Consider the following 16,653-nt stretch of genomic DNA (forward strand, 5'->3'; position numbering starts at 1 on the left):
TGATAATTTACTATCTCATAACTGAGATGCTTAGTTTAAATTAAGATGTAGAATCTCATAATTACAAGATACAAAGTTATTATTTGAGCTAATTCAAAATTATGAACAAACGAACAAGTTTTCTGTATTTTGCTCAGACACAAATTACCAGATTTTTGGTGAACTACTTGTTAGTATGTGTATGTTTGTATTTAAGTAAATTATGTCCAACTCCAAATTTATCTTTTAATTTGCTGCAACAACATAAATGTAAATAGACAAATTTAAAACCAACTGGTTAAAATTCAGATAATAAACCAATWAAAAAATTAAGTGGCTACAGTATACTGCTTAAAGTGCCTGTGACATCAAATTTTTGTAATAAATATGAAACACATTTTAGGAAAGATAACATTAATAACATATTTCAAAACTAATTTCACACTGCTGAGATGAGCAGTTGTTGAGATATTTGAACGTGAAKAAACAGGAAGTGATGTCAAAGGGGAACGTCTGCATGTAAACAGAGCGATGCTACAAYAGCTAAGACAGACTGTAGAGAAGAATCTGATGTTTCTTTAGATTATTTTGAGTCACTATCAGAGAATTGAACAGATTAAGTTTAAATATTGTTTCAATAAAGACCAAAGTTGTCTTTCTTAAAGAGTTCCCCTTTGATAGCACTTTAACTGAGCCAAGTCCAAAAGAAAATATGTGTCTTATGGGAGAAAAAGAGTAAAATCATGTGTATTATGCAAAGTTTCTTAAATATAAAGTTGTTTTATTTGACATTCTGTATCTGAAGGATACTCATGTCACAAGCACTTTAATAGAAGCTGTAAAYGCAAACAGTTTTAAATGCCCATTATGTACAGTATATTGGAAGATATACATTTTAATTAAATGTATATATCACATTGTTGTAAAAAAATTTTAATGAAAAGAAATCAAAATGTCAATATTGACATTAAAAACAATACGTTTCCATAGAAGACTGAGATGATAGTGTGATTTATGCCTTTATTGAACAGAGACAAAAATAAAAATAAACACTAAATAATGTATTCTATTTGATACAAATGATAAACTAGGACAAAGGTTCGTCAGCAATTGTTCATACATGTTTTGGTAAACCACTACCGCCTGAGAGATATTTAACKTTAAATCCAATAAAACAGGTGGTCCAGAAAATAAAATGTGTGCAGCATTTCTTAACCCTGCATTGAAAGCCATACTGTCAGAATAGTCACATTAGTTCCACGTCTGTCTGCAAATACTAAATAAGTGCCTATAAATCCACAGCTCCAGTCCAGCAGCTGCACAACAGGTGGTTCAGTCACATGCTGTATTCTGAGTGCATAGATTTATATATCAACTCCTTACATTTCACATTCATCACTGCTGTCATTAAATAACTAAACATAGAATATAACAATCATGGCTTTCTGTTCTACACAAGTTTGTCTTGCATTTTAATTTAAATCCACATATCCTGCTTGATCTTTGTGAAAGTTGTAGACCAGTAATATAAACTCAGATGTCSTCTTTTCCTCAATTTTAAAAGTCACAGAGGGGAAAAGCCAGGATTTTCAGACCTACCAAAGATCAGAATACTWCTTTAAACTGAACATTAATATTTTGGTTTTAGAAAATAAAAATACATTTCTTTAAAATCCAAAACATTTATAATACATTAAAGTCTCTTGTGGTTCATCCATGCAGTCTTTCACATAATGAAACATTTTAATGAAAGCTTTTGGCAGTGGGGTTAGATTCAGAAATTTACCTGAAATAAGTTTCCAGTGATTTAGGTTGAGGTTTTCAGAAGACAGTGCCGTGGGTATTTAAGAAAAAGAGAGAGAAATGGGTTGTTTTGACACCCACACACTAAAGAAAGGTGCTTCCAGCTCACTTACTAATGAATTGCAAYGTAGGATGCTGAGAAACAGAGAGGAGTGTCTGAGGTAAAGAACTTAATTTAGTTTTCTGTGGTAACAATATTGATCGTCCTGTGAGGGACGGAGAGTGTTGCAGACTATCCACACAAGGCCACAAGCGCCTGGTCGGTGCCTGCGGATCACAGGTGCAGATGAGGGAGGTCCTACGTCAAAATACGAGCTACCTGGGCCTGAATCTCCCCGTCAGGGTGTGATAGCAGCTGGACAAGTTTGTTGTGGAGCTGGGAAGATTCATCCAGCATGACCCTGAAGAGGCTGTCCTGTTTCCGCCGCAGCTCATCGGCCACCTGCGCCGAGGGCCTCCACGCCTTCAGGTTCCCAACAAACGTCAGCAGCCGCAGCAGCACCGCGGGGGCTGTCCGATCGTCAAACAGCAGCAGCACAGACGCTGGTGCCTGGACCAAATCACACAAAATAAACTGAGAATTTACAAGAGCATGATTTGATTGATTCTGAGAACAACCTTACCTTTCTCTGTGTTAGCTAAAAACATGCTAACTGCCCCAGTGGACTTGCATAAAAACTAAAGGATAAAGAATTAACTCCCCTCTTTTTAGTCTTACCTGAGCTTGAACTATGTCATCCACCATATCTGGATTGGACGACAAATTCACCAGGACTTTCAGCGTCTGAACCTGGAACAAAAAAAAAAAAAAAAAAAAAACGCAAACAAATATATTTCACTCAACCCTTTTAGTTTCCATTAGTTTTCCCACAGATTTAACCTCATCATGTTATTTAATTTCAGTTAAGAGTCATGTTGTTTTACAAGTTAAAGGAAACATATCCTGCAAAATCCATCTTTTTAGTTGTTAATTACATTTTGTTGTGTACTTGGAGTCTCTAGGAGTGCAGAAAATTTGAATTTAGTCTCTTGTCGATGCTGCGTAGATATCTGTATTTTTGGGTAATTTTTTATTGACCCGTTCAGTTTTTGGTATTTTCTTTTATGTTTTCTGAACTATTATTTGACAGGAATGACAAATAAGATCTGGACTTGAACAATATTTTGTGCTTGATCAACTGAATTTTAGATAGATATATATGCATCTTATACTTTGTGATCAGTTGTAATCCTTTACTTTAACCAGTGATGGGATCAACATGTCTTTACTGAATGTGTCTCCCTTCTGCAGCGTAACAATAATTGTTTATATGAAGAGGAACCACCTCCAGGGGTGTGACCAGGCTTTTTGTACATATTGTGGTTTGAAAGGACACACAAGCAGAAGTTAGAAACCATTTGGATTAAACTCAGGGCCACAGACATGATTGGATTAAACAGAGACTTTAGATCTGAAAACAAACATTTAACGAGTAACTCAATATCAGTTTTCTGCAAATTATTATAATTTTAACACTTTCTTAAAGACTCTCAGATGAGTATTTCTTTGTCTTCATTCTCCTCTGGCTCTGGGTCGGACTCTGACTCCAACATAAGGCTGGATGGACAAGTCTTCTGTTCACATCATAATTCATAAATAAAACTTTAACGCAGCTAGATAGTTATAACCACTTCTATCAAGCTAGAGTGAACCAGTATGGAAGTTGGGCAGGGTATCAAGCGCCTCATTTGGATTTAAAGATACAGCGTCAAAACGGGTTGATCTGAGACACACCTCAGCAAAGAGGTGAAAGAGGGGCTTGTGGAGTTACAAGGAGGAACTCAGAACAAAGTGTTGCAGTTCCACTTTATATACACCACAACTGAATGACTTAATGTGAAAAAAAAAAGAATTTAAAAAGCATGTCTACTTTAAAACAAGTTGCTTTCAATTGATAATAGCTCAACATCAGTACAAACCTGCAGCGCTTCACTGCTCACAACCAGAAGAGACAGAAAAAGCCTAATGGATTCCTTCAGCAAATGTTGATGTTCGTCTGTGACCGACAGGTTTGTCAGCAGCCGCAGAGCACCAAGCTGCAGGTCTGAATTCACCGGTGACATTTCAATCAGTTCCAGCACTTGTGGCACATAAAGCTGTCGTATAAAACAAAATCAGACATTTCTACAAAGAACGACACAAATGTAAACAAAAGATCAGAACACCAGCCAGTTACATTTTAACTGTTGCGCAGGATCATGTTTACATCCACATACCTTTATTTGTTCCTGGTTTTGGACGTTCATACATAAATTATTCAAAGCGCTCAGGGTCTGCACTCTGACGTCCGCTGCTGGATCAGAAATGAAACGAGCTATGATGTGAATCCCTTCCAACTCCCGAATTAGATTCTGAAGGATCAATGGAGCGGAGAAACACAAAAATCAATCTAAAGATAATTTCAAACAAAGCAATGAGTTAGAAATTTGAGATATGTGAAAGTGCAACTATGTTGTTGAATTCTGAGATGGAAAAAAACAGCTTTCAGTTTAAGAACAGGTAAGTTTTGGTTTAACTGGATGAAAAAAATTCATGCATTGGCGTATCGCTTTCCAAAACCCACACTTCAAGCTTAAAAACGTCAGAGTTCTAGATCAGTGGTTCCCAAACTTTTTATCTTCTGACCCACAAAATATCCATGGCAAAAACTTGTGACCCCAAATATTACTGGTCTGAGTACACGAACTTTGTTAATAACCCTAAAACACACGCTTTTTGACAATCTAAACAGCTTGTACACAAATATAAATACTTATTTTTACTTATTTTGTGTTTTTGTAATAATTATTGGGAAAATATTACATCAACAATTATATTACCCTTTAAATTGATTTCTGGAGATTATCCAAGGTGCTTCATGACCCATAATTGGGTCCCAAGCCCAACTTTGGGAACCAAAGAACACACCTGTGAGCCTGGTTCAGGTTTGAAGTAGAAATATTTTTTTGTGTACCTGATTTACAGTGAAGGCAGCAGCATTTCCTAATGTGATAAGAACCCTACACTTCTGGTTTTGATCATCACTGTTCTGCAGGCATGACAGCAACATCTTCAAGTGTTGTGGCCCCAAAGTGTTAGGAGACTGGTGGAYGATCCCGCCTGAGGACAAAACATTGTTATTCTAATGTAGTTTGAATAGGAGACTTAAACATTTTAGTATCCTACGATGTATTCACTTCACTGAAATTGATGAAATTAGCGGTGATCTCCCTGTTGTACTTGCAGAATTAATGATTCTTTGACATCTACCTGCTGCAGCTTCTTCTGACCGAGGACATATTACATCCAGCCCAGACACTCTGGCCAGCAGGCTCCCCGGCTGCAGCTTCACTTCACCTGGCTGGTTGCTTTTAAGGCTGCTTTCACTGGACGTGCTCTTCTTGTTTTTCTTCAAACGTTGCCCGCTGATAAGTTTRTACAGGCCATAAGAAGCTCCAGCACCAGCGATTAATCCAAGCAAAGCCTTCATGTTGCCGAGCCTCGGAACAACACTACCATCGCCCATGTTAATCTCTTGCTAACTGGTTAGCAACCGATGCTTCAAAAAACGATTCGAGTCAAATCGGTCACCTTTATAAATTAACCCAACTTATTAGTTACCCAACACTCATAAATACAGCCTTGAAATCGGTTGGACATTAGCATCGTTGTAAACGCACTAAAACTTTTGCCGAAAAGCCACAGATTATCAATTGTTGTGGACTAGCAAAGTGGCCAACCAAATCTATCCCTGAGTGACTTTTGCAAGTTTCTATCTATAATTTACTTTAGCAAAACCGTTAATCGTCTTAACAGTACATATTAGTTTTCAGAACTTATTAAAAAATAACCTGTTTTAATTAAAAACGTAGTGAGTGGTTGAAATGCACGCCCTAACTCCCTCCTGCTGCTACACGCATTGGTTGTCCAACATTTAACGTTACTTTTACCACTTTTAGCCATTTTCAGAATAACATTTTTTGTTTGTTTTATTTTAATAGACCTTATTGACAACTTCATGGCAGGTCTTCGTGACCAAAACACTCTTCTAGTCTCTTTCAGGGACATCATCATCAGGCTGTTGACTGCTGTGTACCAATGTGACTGAACGCATGGTGGCTCACTTTTCCAACATTTGACTAAAAGCTTGATCCAGACCACCAAATCAGCTTCAGGGAAATGTTTCTCTTTTACTTTTCCTCTTGCACGTAATAAGTCCAGTTAAAACGCACGTACTGTTTATCTTTCGTCGAGCTTTAATTACTGTAGGGCTGTTTAATGTTTGTTGCGGTTTAAATAATCTGATGCCATAAATAACCTCAGTTTTATGCATTTAGGTGAGCTAAATTTTTATGCTTAAGTTTGTTGCAGAAAAAAATAAGCAGAGTTGTAAAGTAACTAAGAACAAATACTTTTTTACTGTACTTAAGTAGATTTTTTATGTGTGCTTGAGTTTTTAGCCTACTTTTACTCCTTACATTTTAACACATATTTGTACTTTCTGCTTCTTACATTTTTAAAGGTAAGAAGTAGAAAGTCGTGACTCCTATGTCATTTCGGCTCGTTATTGTTAAAAAATGACTATCCTGATTGATTATGCCTCCTGGAAAGAGTAAATTTAATAGTTGAATAAGTATAAATATATACCATTCTGACACCAAATTGTACACAATCCATCACAGCTGCACACCTTTAGAAAAAACTATTTTTGGAGAGTTTACCWCCCAATAAATGTCATTTTGGAAAACATAACCACCCATTTTTACTCGATACTTTTACAACTTATGTACATTTTATGTCAGAACTTTACTTTTGATACTTGARTACAAAAAAATCAGATACTTTAAGACTTTTACTCAAGTAATATTCTTGAAGACCAACTTTCACCAAAGTAATTTCATAATAATATACTTGTACTTTTACTCAAGTATCACTTTGAGGTACTTTATACACTGCAGATAAGCACACTTTAACCTCCTTAGAACACAAGGCTTCATATTCAGAGTTTATAGAGGCAGAAAAGCAAACTACAACAAYCCTCCTCGACTATGTGGACATGGACTATTTGGGCCAGGATGATAACATGGTAAAGCATCATGTACATTGGTTTGTGAGACAACTCAAATGTATAGTTTGTGCTTTAATATTTTGCAAATAATTACTTTACAGGAGTCCTTTCACCTGTTTTGACAAGGCGGTTTCCTTTCACAGACACAAACAAGTTTGAGTTTCAAKTAAGTTTGTGTTATTGCAATAAATAAATCAACAGCTGTTTAGCTCTTAAACAAGTTTAGTTTTGATATTTGCAACAAAAACATAATTTTGGGTTACAGTTAGATRTGTGCAAAGAAAGGCATGTAAAGCCAGCCAAGTACTGGGTGCAGTTGAGGAGGATCAACACCAGAAACCTGATTTGCAGCTGGAAACATCCTAATGAAACCAAGAGAAGAAGAGAATTCGGGTGAAAAGCACAATTTAAAGTTCAAATAGTATCTGGAAAAAAAAATGTCTGCAGTTATTTGAGATGTAGTTTATTTACCTTTTGTCACATTAGCTTCTTGGGTTTTAAGCTCGTCATTTTGTGGCAGCTTTCTGTAGTCGATTAGCAGCCTTGTCTTGAACCTGCTGATGTTGAAAATAACAGGTTTTTGACAGATATGTTGTGGCCCTCCCTGAGCGGTTTCCAGACTTGATGTATCTCTTTACAGAGGGCCGCAATGACTTTTGAGACCTTTGTGCRTTCTTCCAAACAACGCAATTTAAACCCAAACCTGTGGGTTCAGGCCAAGACGCAAAGTTTGTGGGCTCTTTTTTCAAGCTGGCTGAAAACATGTTCATGTCATCTGGTTCGTTGAAGGTCTTCAGAAGGCCAGCTTTCTTTGCATCCTCATAGCCGCCATTTAGGAGCAGGAATCTGTCTTGAGCTGAAACAGAGTTCATTTGATTTTCAGCTCCCCGAGATGGGACTCCTTTCTGGATTGAATCTTTGCCGTTGTATTTTGTATTAACATTTTGAAGGGCAGAAGCTAGATTTTGATTGTAGAGGTGGGATTTCTCAGTGTTTTCTGAACGACTAGCAAGTTTGAAAGGCTCAACGTCAGCCTTTTGATATCCCAAAGAGGTGGGAAGTCTGTTTGAGCCACGTGGAGGTTTCACATTRAACACCAGGTTGGATTTATCCAGCACCTTCTGAGGTTTGTCTGAAACATTTGCTCTAAAATTCTTCTTTCTCTTCAGTGGCAAAAGATTGTTCAAGTTTGTAACAAATTCAACAGATACAGGCTTTTGAACAGCAGGAGGATAGTAGTCATTGTTCGTTGTTTTGCCAGCGCCTGATTGGTATGCAAGTAATGATTTTGCTGCCTTTTTCCTATGTTTGACTTCATAATTTGGGACATATATTTGATTTTCTGGTACAAAGAAATTCAAAAATGTTGGCTTTTGGAAGGGGACAGCTTTTGTGTTTTTGTCCAAACTAATCAGTGGAGTTTTATAACCTGTTTGATGCAAATATTTTGACCTTTTGATATTTTTCTTTGAAGGCACAGATATTGACCTGGATGACTTTGGTGAAAAGTAGACAAAATCTTGAGATGATCTGTTTGAAGCATCAGCAGTAGAGCCAGTTTTGCCAGTGACCGGATCTTCATGAAGTAGTAACCCAGAGGGAAACTGTTTTAGCGTTGGCTTCTTGTTGGTTGTCTTAAGATGCTTGTTTTTGGAAACACTATTAAATATGTCATTACGTCCACTTGGAAGACCAGGTTCTGAGGCAGGTAAATGCTTGTGTCTGTGGAGAGCAGGTTGATGGCTAAACACTTCATTGCCACAAACAGTGGAGTCACCAAGATTGTTCCAAGGGTGGTGTCTAGTTGGCWTTTGGTGATCATTACCTTGTCTAATCCAAACTTTATTCTTACTGATGTCATTGTGGGCAACTGAAAACATGGCTCCCTTATTTATGAAATCTGGTTGGTTTCGTTCTCTTGAAGCCTTTGTTTTATCTTCATAGTTTGTGTTTAAGTATTCTCCAGGAGTTAACTGAGTGGAAGTTTGTGGACTTTTGTGAAGATAGTATCCATGTGCGACCTGGTACTCTATCAGAAAACAAAAAGTGCACTGAGCTCATGGTTTGTTTTGGTTGTAATGTAAAAACTACTGAAATTCTTACCAGTTTGTGGAGCAAAACTAATGGAGCCCCATAACAGCATGCACATCCAGGAGACTCTAAAAAAACACAAGAAAGTCTGAACACCTGGAAAGTGACAGGACAAGTTAAGGTTGATTTAACATAATGTGATTTTATATACCCAAATGAAAAAGCCATGAGARTCCACGGAGTCCACCTACAGCAGAGACAGCAGCAGCCGTTTGATTGAAGCTGCAGCTGATAGAGTGACTATATAATTAGCCGCAGGTGCTGCAGTTGTTTGGAGGGTTGCACTTTTGACTTTGATCTTTTTTTGTGAACTTGTCTTTCCTGAACATCCTGAAGTGTTGATGGGCTTCAGAACCTTTTCTGCACACTCAGAAGGATCTCCTATATCTCTTTGGACACCTTTCACCCGTTTGGAGCTGTCAGTCAACATCCTCTGATATATCGGTTAAAAAAATTGTAAAAGTAAACAAAACTTTGTAACTGAATTCACTGGATTTAATCAAGCAGCTGAGTTACTGCGGACCCCTCACAGCCTCCCTGCATACCTGCTCACTGAATAATGATGAGCTCTGCTTGCTGTTGGGTGACAGGAAGTGGAAGTTGTTCATCACGCAGAGAAAAAGCGACACTGTGGAGTCAGAAGATAGACGAGAGGCACTTTGAGAGGAAGTGCCTACGAAAAGCGCTCAACTAGGGATTTATTTGGGCAAAATTACGCCAGAAGACGAAGGCTGGCACGTGAAAATCATTTCTTAGTGAATAAATTATGATGAATACTGTTGCTGAATTGGATTTTGCAAGCGGTCTCATTCTCAGGGTAGGAGCCAGAGAAAACATTTGGTTAAATAACGTATCCAAACTTTCCAGACATTCATTTCTTCCCTGTTGACTTCCAGTTCAGTGACTCATTCTGTCCCTGAGCATCTTGTCAATGTTGACTTTGTTTTTATAGTCTTGGGATCAGTCCAGACTAACTTGATTTGTGATTTTGCTCTGACTTACCCCACGACCCTTTCAGTCATTGAAAGATATAACTGGAGATTTACAAAAACGTGTAAAGCTTKTTCTATATTTAGCTGCTGTTGATGAACTTCAGACTTTAGAAAACACCAGCCGCCTGAAGCACATCATAGCTGCATGTCAGGTTGTTACAGAGGACTCAAGGAGGACAAAAGAGTACTTTCAGGTATTTGTAACTTTAATCAAATCATTTTACATTTATTCTCATTTCATTTTCTTAACTAACTTTTGTTTTTCTATGAACATTGCAGAGGTTGGAAACGAGTTTCTGTAAGCAACAGAGATGAGCAGATAGGTGAGCGATTTGATGGACTCTCAGTTCTGCCTGAAAACCTCACATCTCTCATCATTCATGTGTTTATTTGTATTATTTATAGTCGGTGAAGCTGATTAACTCTTGCTCAGTGAAGTGATGGTCGTGTTTTTAAAGCTGCAGCAGATCTCTTCTGTGAGCTTTCASTGATGAGATCATACTTGTCATATAAACTCCACTGTAAACTATACATCCAGTCTCTCAGTGCACTTGATCAAAGTCAGTTCCAGCTCATTATTATGTATATTAAACCTATATTTGTTAATGTTTACGTGTGTGTGTGTGCGTCTAGTTCAGCTGCAAGGTAACTTTCAACAAGTGCTATTCCTGACTGTGTTTCTCACTTTGCAGCTGTCGAGTCTGTTTGTTTTGGATTTACGTCTGCTGGCAAAGTGAGAGCAGTGTTGGCTGTCTTTGCCCTGGTGTTTCTGTGAAACACTTCTCCTGATAAATAGTTTTTTTAACGTGACTATGTTTGGAAACAGACTGGGCCTGCTCGTCCACATTGTAATGCCCTAAAAAGTGGCAGAGTTGGCAGCGAGCGCAGTAAAGACACCAGCGGCTCAATATGCAAAATAAAACCCTGAGGATCAAATTTCAAACCCGAAAAAAAGTAGCCTTATTGAAAAATGTTTTAAATAAATGTCATGTAGTATTCCTCCCCAATCCAACAAGATATTTCAGTATTTAGACTTTGAGAAACTGGCTAAACTGTTCGGAGGTATGTTGTACATGGAAATCCATCATCCAGTCAGGCACATTGTTGAGTCAAGTTTGTATAAAGAAGCAGCTGCTTGTATTTAATTATTTATATTGGTGTGAAAAGTAAGCACTGGGCTCTTTTTGTCCTCGTTAGATCAACGTTTCGACAGGAAAAGCCTGCGTAACCGACGACACAGCGAAGCAAATCCTGCAGAACTACCACCCGTTCGTGACCCATCTCACGCTGCGCATCTTTAAACTGCTCCAGCCTGAAGCATATCAGTGAGTTTTGCCTGATTACATCACTTGTTTTGATCATTTTAATTGTTTTAAATATATTTATGTATTTTTGGGTTGGATGCAGGTGTGCACAACCCAAATCAGGTCATATTTAACACACAAAAACTCCAACCGGCCCTCGTATTTTGAATTAAGAGACCATTGGTCACGTGGAGCTGAAGCGTATATCCAGCAGTCAGTGGGAGGGGCGGGGTTCACCCTGGACAGGTCTCAAGTCCATCACAGGGTCACACGGAGACGATGAGACAAACGATGACTAGCGRCAAAAGTGACCAATTAATCTAGCTTGCATGTTTTTTGCCTGTGAGAGAAAACCCACGCGTGCGCAGCGAGAACATACAAACTCCACCTGAAACCTTATCACTGAGAGACRACGGCTCTAACCACTGCATCACTGTGCTGCCTGACTTAAGAGACACTCTTGACTTATCTTAAAACAACAGAATGTATTTTTTCAATATAAAAAACAAATTTACATGTTTAAATGAAAGTTAGAAAAGGGTCTTATTATATTCAGATTTTGGACCATGTTTTCATTTGAGTCAGGACAGCCTGAAGATCTGATATTTCTGCGGCGCTCTCAAGTGGCTCGGCTCCAGCTCTTCCTCGACCTCGCCCTGCAACTCCATCGGAGTCCCCCAAAGCTCCGGGTCCGTTTGGCCTTGGTCAGGTCTGCTGAGTTGTTTGTCTTTGGGACACTCTCTGTTGTAGGAGTGCACATACTTCTGCACACTCTGGCCAGTGTATTCCAATGGAGAGTGACACCACAATCCAGAGTGCTTCACTCCTGGGTGCAGACGTAACCAGTAAACCATGTAGTGGATGCTGAGGGGGGGAGAAAAGCAGCTTTTATGTAATAATTGTTTAGATCCAGGGAAGGCTTCGCTGCTATTTAAATTTAGAACTCACTTGTAGTCACAGACCCAGGGATTTCCTTCTAGTTTTAGCTCTGACAGGAAGTAAAGATCTTCTAACACCCCATACTGAATAAAACCCAGTTTGTTGTCCGATAAATCCAGCTCATGGAGATGCAAAAGCCCAGACAGGGATCCTGAAAGAGAGTAAATATGGTTGTTTTTCTGTAGAACTCATTTGTTTCTTCCATATATGCGAACAAATCTGTTTATTATTGTCATCAGAGAACTAGTCTTTCAATCAACCTGAAATAAGACTGTATATGGTAGATCGGTTTGCCTCRAGTCAGATATAAACTGTTTGATTTTATTGAAGCCAGTGATTACTTTATATCTGCGGCTCCCTCAGCAGTCCCCATCATAAATAAAAGTAAATCTGTGTACACTTARATGGCTGAACGCCCGTTACATCTGAAACGGACAAATGAGAAACAGAAGCAGTTGTATAACAGTTCCCAACTTTGGGTCTCTCCATCTCCTATTTATCTTWAAAAGATAAGTTTAAGTGTTTACGGGTATGATTTCATGTCCTGTAACACGAGCATTAAGAGTTGTGCGTCGTCTTATTTTCACTAATAAGTATTAATATGTGTGCAGGTTTGGGAGCACCCACCCGTGTCTAAGTGCTCCATGTTGTTCTTGCTGAGGTTAAGGATTCTGAGACTCCGTGCTCCTTGGAAATCTCTTGGTTTGAGGTGACGGATTGAATTATGGGACAGGTCAACTTGAACAGCATGCTCTGGAATACCTGAGGGCACCTGAGTCAGACCTGAAGAGAGAAATGAAGATTAGTTAAATRCATTACCATGAATTACTACACTGGGGAAAACTGGGGGGAAAAAATAAAAACAAAGTTGTTGTATTAAAGGCTGCTCTAATGCAGTGGTTCCCAAAGTTGGGGTTGGGACCCACAGTGGGGGTCCTGAAACATTAAGGTGGGGTCCTGAAAATATTTTCTGAATTACTTACACAAAAAAAGACAACTAAGCACATTTTTTGCCTTTGTTGTTGCAAAATAATAAAATWAGTGTACTTAAAATGGACAAAAAYAGTGTATTAATGTTATATGYTCTTGTTWGTTTGACRTGAAAACGATGTGTATCAACTGAAAACAGGGGTTCCRGTCTCTGCTGGTGGTATTTTGTGGGTCAAAAGCTGAAAAGTTTGGGAACCACTGCTCTARCGCAGKGGTTCTCAAACTTTTTGGGTCTGGGGACCCCTYACAAGGGTGAAAAAATTCCAAGGACCCCCCTTAATAAACCCCATGCTGGTRATGCAAAAATAATTTACTGTTATTTTAACCCCTAAATGCCATGGTAATAGTATTTTTGTTTGGTTTAGTATGTTTGTTTTATTAGTCCATTATTCCCACCCATATTTTGCATTTTTTTGAAATAAAAACCAAATTAGCAATTTCTTAAATTTTTTGAGGACCCCCAAGACACGACTCACGAACCCCTGGGGGTCCCGGGACCACAGTTTGAAAACCTCTGCTCTAACGGATCATCCCTGGTTCCAAACTGGGAAAATATAAATGCTTTTATTCTGACACACAAGCCAAACTTGATCCTTTTTCCGTATCAAGCGAGCAATATTCACTAATGTTCACTAAATAAAAACACACAACAAACCAGATGTTCAATTGGTGTCTCACCATAAAACTGTTTGGAGAAACTGGAGTTCAGTCCTTTCAGTCATCCAGCACTCATAACGAATAATCCGCTCCCTGACTTTGTGTCATTTATCTTTAACCCTCAGTTACATAAGACCATGTGTGAGTAATTAATCAAAACACTGTGGATTTCAGGGCAGGGAGCCGTTAATCAAACTGATTCTTTAAAAAATGCTGATGGTGGACTTGCCTCGGTTTCTGCAGTCCATCCATGTTTTAGGGAAGAAGTAGGTGTGGCAGATCGTTGTAGCGTCTGGCTTGCYTAGGAGCGGACTGGGCTCTATGGAGACCGTTAGGTTGTTGTTTGGCTCTAATTCTTCACAAAGTAAATCAGGATCAACTTTCTTCAACTTCCTGTTTTTTAAACTGCTGGGCTCTGCACATCTAAGAGAGGAGATGTTTTAGACTCAGACTCAAATGTTTCTAAATGCACCTGGTAAATTAATAAAACGTCTTACTTGGCGTGATTTCCTAGATTTCGGTTGCTTGGGACTTGAAGAGTGCGTATGAGGCTTTCCATGGGGCAGAGGCATTTCCAGGGGTTATTATGTAGCCGCAGGTAGTGAAGGTTTGGCATGGGGATCAGAGTTTCTTCACTCAGTGTGCTCAGTTGGTTGTGTTGCAGCAGAAGGGTTGTAAGCTGTGATAAACCATCAAAAGCCCCTTCCTCTATACGAGAGATCTGATTCTGTTGGAGGTCCAGACTGGTCAAACGCTCATAGCCAAAGAAGGTTCTGTCGTGGAGGACTTTAATTTGGTTTCGAGCGAGAAGGAAGAACTTGGGTTCTATGGACCAGGTGTTTGAGGCGGGGACGGAGGTGAGATGTTGATCCTGACAGTCCACAAAGGCTTCTCCAGATTCTGACAACTCCAAACAGTTTGGTGCCACAAACCTGGATCTGCTCTGGCGCCTGTGACCTCTTACCCTCAGCCTTTTAAAACACACAAACATAGTAGATTTTCAATAATTTTACATTGTCATTGGAGCCAGTAGTTAATGGATTATAGAGATTATCACCCAAGAATAAATCCATACCTGTCCTGTGCAAGTTTCTGTCTTGCTTTTTTAAGCCCTCTGCCTTTCCCGGGTTTTTTCATCTCAATGATTGGAAGCAGCAGGAGCAGCAGAGGGATGAAGTACAGAAAGAGGATCAGACGCATCCTGAGACCTGCAGGGTTGTCCTTCCAGCAGCAAGAGCTTTGGTCAAAGCAGGAGATCAAAGTCCTCAGGCTTGGAACTAAAGAGAAAGTGTCAAAGGGCAACTGTGTGATTTTAGATGAAACACAGCTGCTGTTTAACGTGCGAGGGAAAATTTGAAAGGAAAAAATAAAAAGAAGCAAGACTCCTAAGCACATACTGCTTTTTTTAGTTTCATGTATTAGTCTTACTTTTATTATATCAAAACACAGTATGTCAATGTAAATTTATTTATATGGCACATAAAAACAACAGAAGTTCAGCCAAATGCATGGAAAAAAACAAACAAAAAAACAGAGATGTTAAAAAATAAGTAAAATTAATATAGAATACAGAAATACAACATAAAAACACCAGCTCTAGAACAATCTAAGATGGGTCTTGAGCATAGATTTAAAAGTTTCATCAGTCTCAGTGGTCTGTAAACAAAATGTAAAAACCATTCTACAGGTTTGGGGCAGAAACTGCAAAAGCCAGATCACTTCTGAATTTTAGCTCAGATCTAGGAACATCTAAGAGAAACTGAATGGAAGTCGTCAGCTTGTTTGAGAAGCCTTTTTCTTTTTGTTTCATTAGGTGAATGCAGGAATCTGCAGGAACTCAACGTGTCGGAGTGTATTAATGTTACAGTGAGTAAACATTAGGTTTGAAGCAAATCCAAAGGCTTAAAAAAACCCTCTTTACATGACACGTACACATTTACACTTTGACAGCCTAACCTTTAAATGTTGATTTAATTCCACCTCATAATAAATCATATGCAAAAACACAAAAGACAATCACATGTTGTTGCAGCAAACAAAGTTCATTCCAGTTTGATACAGTTGTAGTCAGTTAATAGTCAGATTTATGCCATAGTTATACAGATTAATTGAAATTCAGCCTAGTTTAAATGTAATCCAATAAAATTCTGTTTTAGTAAAAGGTTATCAAGCTAAAGAAGCTAACAGAATGTGTTTATTTATGTGCTTATTTTATTAAAGTCCTTCACACTTTTAACAAGTATTTTTGAAATCAATGCAGCAGAAACCTCCTTCAGAGAACTTGTAACATCTATAATTTGCTCTTTGACAGGATACAGGGGTTCAGAGGATTACTGAGGGCTGCCACTGCCTGCTCTACCTGAATCTTACCTGCACACTCATCACAAACAACACTTTAAAAGAAATATCCAGGTAAACCTATAGTTACGGTAAAAACCCATCATCTTTTAATCCCTGTCACCAGTGGCATCACTAGGCATCACTATGCCTATTTTAGGGGGGCTGGAGCCCCCCTAAAATATTTTAAAGCCCCCCTAAATTATTTTGGTGTAAAAATATTGTTTTAATTTTTTTTTACAAAAATTCAATATGATGTGGTCAGAATAAATAAACATTTAATATTTCATTGTTGACTAAAATATGTGATCATAAATCTGTCAGTTTCCCTTTAATTTACAGTGTAAAATAGTTTTAATGCTCAGTTTTGGGGTATTTTTGATTTGATGTTAAAATATCATTTGGCCTTGAATGATTTAAAAATAACCATGGAAAAAATAATAATCTGAAAGTGTATTGTTCTCTAAATAAATG

The 16,653-nt window shown here is 38.3% G+C and overlaps 3 protein-coding genes and 1 long non-coding RNA gene across 5 annotated transcripts in view; 1 reads left to right on the forward strand and 3 right to left on the reverse strand.

The window, feature by feature from the left end:
• Window positions 1-979: 979 nt before the first annotated feature.
• Window positions 980-5,669, reverse strand: armc10 (armadillo repeat containing 10). Its single transcript, XM_014012261.1, has 6 exons — window positions 5,072-5,669; window positions 4,776-4,921; window positions 4,039-4,173; window positions 3,742-3,918; window positions 2,501-2,572; window positions 980-2,332 (listed from the first exon to the last, which is right to left on the reverse strand). Exons 1-6 carry the CDS (start codon window positions 5,325-5,327, stop codon window positions 2,081-2,083), a joined length of 1,038 nt encoding a protein of 345 aa, XP_013867715.1. The 5' UTR covers window positions 5,328-5,669; the 3' UTR covers window positions 980-2,080.
• Window positions 5,670-7,073: 1,404 nt separating this feature from the next.
• Window positions 7,074-9,196, reverse strand: LOC106520288 (uncharacterized). Its single transcript, XM_014012264.1, has 4 exons — window positions 9,112-9,196; window positions 8,973-9,028; window positions 7,341-8,898; window positions 7,074-7,231 (listed from the first exon to the last, which is right to left on the reverse strand). The coding sequence occupies exons 1-3, from the start codon at window positions 9,126-9,128 to the stop codon at window positions 7,376-7,378; spliced, it is 1,596 nt and encodes a 531-aa protein (XP_013867718.1). The 5' UTR covers window positions 9,129-9,196; the 3' UTR covers window positions 7,074-7,231; window positions 7,341-7,375.
• An 858-nt stretch (window positions 9,197-10,054) lies between these two features.
• Window positions 10,055-16,653, forward strand: part of LOC106520292 (uncharacterized) — a 10,892-nt gene continuing 4,293 nt past the window's right edge. The window contains exons 1-4 of one of the 2 annotated variants that reach the window (XR_001310537.1): window positions 10,055-10,146; window positions 10,232-11,277; window positions 15,656-15,708; window positions 16,154-16,254. This is a non-coding gene — a long non-coding RNA (uncharacterized LOC106520292). Of the gene's footprint in view, window positions 10,147-10,231; window positions 11,278-15,655; window positions 15,709-16,153; window positions 16,255-16,653 lie in introns of those variants that run through there. The other variant, XR_001310536.1, reaches the window with a different exon arrangement.
• Window positions 10,141-16,653, reverse strand: part of LOC106520289 (leucine-rich repeat-containing protein 17) — a 7,002-nt gene continuing 489 nt past the window's right edge. The window contains exons 2-7 of the mRNA XM_014012265.1: window positions 14,918-15,119; window positions 14,340-14,813; window positions 14,072-14,265; window positions 12,823-12,978; window positions 12,205-12,346; window positions 10,141-12,120 (exon numbers count right to left, since the gene is read on the reverse strand). Coding sequence (XP_013867719.1) covers window positions 11,838-12,120; window positions 12,205-12,346; window positions 12,823-12,978; window positions 14,072-14,265; window positions 14,340-14,813; window positions 14,918-15,042 — 1,374 coding nt within the window. The 5' untranslated portion in view covers window positions 15,043-15,119 and the 3' untranslated portion in view covers window positions 10,141-11,837. The remainder of the gene's footprint in view (window positions 12,121-12,204; window positions 12,347-12,822; window positions 12,979-14,071; window positions 14,266-14,339; window positions 14,814-14,917; window positions 15,120-16,653) is intronic.

The sequence above is a fragment of the Austrofundulus limnaeus genome, unplaced genomic scaffold, assembly GCF_001266775.1.
Source record: "Austrofundulus limnaeus strain Quisiro unplaced genomic scaffold, Austrofundulus_limnaeus-1.0 Scaffold90, whole genome shotgun sequence".
In the NCBI taxonomy this organism is placed as follows: domain Eukaryota; kingdom Metazoa; phylum Chordata; class Actinopteri; order Cyprinodontiformes; family Rivulidae; genus Austrofundulus; species Austrofundulus limnaeus.